This window comes from Penicillium expansum, assembly GCF_000769745.1.
Source record: "Penicillium expansum strain MD-8 chromosome Unknown contig283, whole genome shotgun sequence".
In the NCBI taxonomy this organism is placed as follows: Eukaryota; Fungi; Ascomycota; class Eurotiomycetes; order Eurotiales; family Aspergillaceae; genus Penicillium; species Penicillium expansum.
Genome location: NW_015971189.1, coordinates 3,553 through 7,185, shown reverse-complemented (window position 1 = coordinate 7,185; position 3,633 = coordinate 3,553). Strand labels below are relative to the sequence as shown.

At 44.2% G+C, this 3,633-nt stretch overlaps 1 protein-coding gene across 1 annotated transcript; it reads left to right on the top strand.

The window, feature by feature from the left end:
* Nucleotides 1-663: 663 nt before the first annotated feature.
* PEX2_084880 (uncharacterized protein) lies at nt 664-1,131 on the top strand (the record flags this gene model as incomplete). Its single annotated transcript, XM_016745758.1, has 3 exons — nt 664-861; nt 911-1,055; nt 1,118-1,131. The coding sequence occupies 3 exons, from the start codon at nt 664-666 to the stop codon at nt 1,129-1,131; spliced, it is 357 nt and encodes a 118-aa protein (XP_016602205.1).
* Between the last annotated feature and the right edge of the window lie 2,502 nt (nt 1,132-3,633).

Here is a 3,633-nt window from a genome sequence, read left to right as displayed (position 1 = left end):
GTGTCAAGCAACACAAGGATCCAAATGAGGGGCAGGAGTCTGTGATGGAGGACCGCTCTTTATCAATTTCCGGGATCGGGTTAATAGCTTGGGAAGTGGACTCAAAGTCTGTGTTCGAACCAACGAAATCTCTGTACCCGACTCCAAACGGAACATATCCAACTACATTCATTGCAGTGCGTTGGGAGGGTGATATCTGGACATGGGAGTCTCGTGAGGATTTTTATTCTTTGATGGGGGACCTCACCCAGTTCGAAGTCGACATCCTCTTATACTTTATGGCAATATCTCAAGAAGGAGACTATGTCAAGGCCATGACTGGGAAAAGACCGACATTCCCAGGTATCGCAAGTACCTATGGTCAATTGGAGGGATCGGGATAGTTGCCTAAGTCTTATTGCGGTTAGGATGAGAAATTGCTTTGCGCCACTCAATATTTTATGTTCTATTTCAGGGTTGTGTAATCTATTCGGGTTACATACATATGCACGAGAAATCACGCAAAGTAGTGTCCAATCGTCTCTTAGTAGTAGCCCACTCGAACTGTTGGCTCTCGGGTATATAATGGCCCTTGTGCCCCAACTCTGATTCAGTCAGACTTCTACTTTTTTCCCACCTGGTCAACCTAGCACCTAGGTACACCTCTCTTCTTTACCGGCCACGATGACCAGTCCGTCAAGTACGATTCTTATTGAAGATGACGAACTACCCCTGAGCTGGCGGCCAACCGATTCACAAGTCCAAAGAAGATCTCCACGTACATCTCTTGAGGTCCTGATCGAACCAAACGACGCTGCGAGTGGTAGCATAGAATCATCACGCAAACGCAAAAGGACCAAAGGAACACATCGTGACACTCTGGTATGGCTTTTCCGAGACACTCTAGTTTCTTGAACTAATCATGGACCAGGATACCTGTTTCAAGAAGCTGCGTAAGACGCTTGACGAAGAAGTTGGATATCGCGATCAAGAACTCGAGAGGCTGCAAAAGCAAGTTCAGGAGATTGAAAGCAAGCTTCTCCTACAGGAAGAGCGGCATGAAGAGGAACTTCAGAGTAAGCTTCTCCTACAGGGAGAGCGGCATGAAGAGGAACTTCAGAGTAAGCTTCTCCTACAGGCAGAGCAGCATAAAGCGGCGCTTTCCCAGATACGCATTCTGAGATGCAACATTTGCTACGAGCAGCCGGATCATTGGCATGTGCGGTCATGCGGGCATTTGAGTTGTGAGGAATGCAATAAAGAGCTTCTTGGAGATCCATGCCCTATATGTAGACAGAAATTGTGGGTGTTTATGAGATGCTTTCCATTTGCAGGATAGATGTGCATGTATTTTCTATTCAAGACCAAATTTGAGCTGGACGCACTTAGTGATTTAACTCGAACTCCTCTTTTTCAGCTTTGGAATGTTTGTAATTTGTGAATACTAAAGACTATAATATTTAACGAGAAAATACAGGTCGGCCGTGTGAGTCGTGGACCCTCAGGTTATTTTCAACTTTCCCTTCGATATCATCATCGTCCAACGGCTCAAGCTTATCACTCTACATCTGAGGGTTAGTTCAAAATCTCTATACTATTGTAGATTTCTTACAACTTCATGAGGTGGCCAGATGGAGTAGATAATCCGGGTTTGTCCACGAGTATGGCGTACCACTACTACATACCCGCGTACAAATCCCAACTTCCGGGCGATTTTGGAAAGAAGTCCCATTCTTAGGTATAGAGATGTTGTGAGATATATGAGGGGGAAGTGGCTATATGACATATTTATGTCGAAGTAGACGCTTATGATTATGCACCTTTTCCATATTGCGCTTTTGCACCTTTTAACAATTACGCCAATTTCATATGTCCGGTTAACGCCGCCAGAGTCGAAAATTATCAGCGTACAATATTCCGCATCATAGAATTTTCTTAGGGCTCAAAAGTTTCGGGCCATAGATTTTACAGTCACTTGAATTATACCGCCTCTAAAAATTTGCCCACTACAATCTTCCTAAACGTCAAATATTCTGACCACAGAACTTTTAAGAGATCTTTTATTCACCCTCCTTTGAGATTTGACCTCTCTAAAATTCGTATCATTTTGTCCCCGTTTTTATTTTCTGATCTAGGAAATTCATCATGTCCCAGGAAGATGTGTTCCAGGAACGTCAGAGGTACTATAAAGGGAGAGCAAAAATATACTTACGCCATTTCCAAATTGGTAACTTGGGTCCTCGAACTATTCGAGATTCGCATGTGGACCAGCTGGACAGAATCTTTCAGTCGGAGGGGCTTTCTCGTCTGAACCCTGAGAATTATGTGAAGGTTTCGATAAGCAATGATGTTCTTCAGCAAGCTCTGGCTGCCCAGAATGAAACCGAGGCCTTTCTCAATGGCCCATTGCACCTTTTAAACCTACCAGATGGGGTGGGGCTGAGTATTTTGCATGGGAATCACCGAGTTCTGGCTGCGATCAAGAGGTCCGCACGATGGTGGGTGGCTGAATTTTATAGTGATGGTAAGACTTTCTATGTCAATTTAATATCTGCAGCCGCTCACATCACGAAGATATGCCGTCAGAAATAAGGCAGAGGATGAGAGATGAGCATCCAAATGACCAGCCATATTGCGATGGTGACGTTTACCGGAATGTACGACACTACGAAAGAATTGGAGATGTTGATTCAGAGCTCAGATGGAGAGGCAGATTTAGCAAAGGTATACATCATGAGCTTGCACGGATGGAGAAAGATTTCAAGAGAATCAAAAGGGCTTTTGATAAGTTATTACCCTTCTTGGGCTTATGGCAAGCTATTAAACTATCCTATCTTGGCCGATGGTTATCAGTCAGGTGTCCTGAGGTAAGTCTGTGTAGTCATAAAATTAGACACTGCTAAATTTAGCAACCAGGAGATTACTCATTATCTAGGGTGCGTCTACGATCAATGGTCATTCATCATGGAGGGATATGCACCAGAGATCCTAGACTCTGATACGGTGAATGAGCTTGAGACACTTATGCCTCACCTATCCCTACATGACAGGGCCATAATCAAAGACAGGATGCGGAGACGGAAGATCTTCAGACAATTAGAGTCTGATGAAGATCGTATCATAATATTAGACAGAATTACGACGATCAGTGGGAGGGTACTATCGTTCCATACCTTCACCAGAGATTTTATCTACTTCGAGGCCTGTATGATCGCCCTGAAAGGCTTACAGCCTGAAGGGTACAAGGGAACCATGTCCGAAGCTTTTTTGGATTGTTATATGCGAGATCAAACTGGATCATATAATGTTCAAGTTGCTGAAGATATATTTGAACATCGTGAAGAAGACAGGCATGGTATGGATATATGCTATCGACAGCTTTTCCTTGCTGTTATGCGTGACTTTCCGTCCCTCACTAGCCTCAGGCCCTACCAAGATAGCAAAAAGCGAAAGGCTAGGCCATCTGGGGTTCCGTCAGAAAGACTTATCAATCTAGCCCAGTTAGCTGTCAAACTGGGTTTTCAGAACGATGAGATCTTGGCGTTACAAACACAGGCTGCAGAAAGTCGATATCAAATCGTCACTGAAGAGTTTCTTAACCAGCTGCAGCCTCCAGATCGTTATCATGTTGATACTGAGACTAGCCTGAGTATC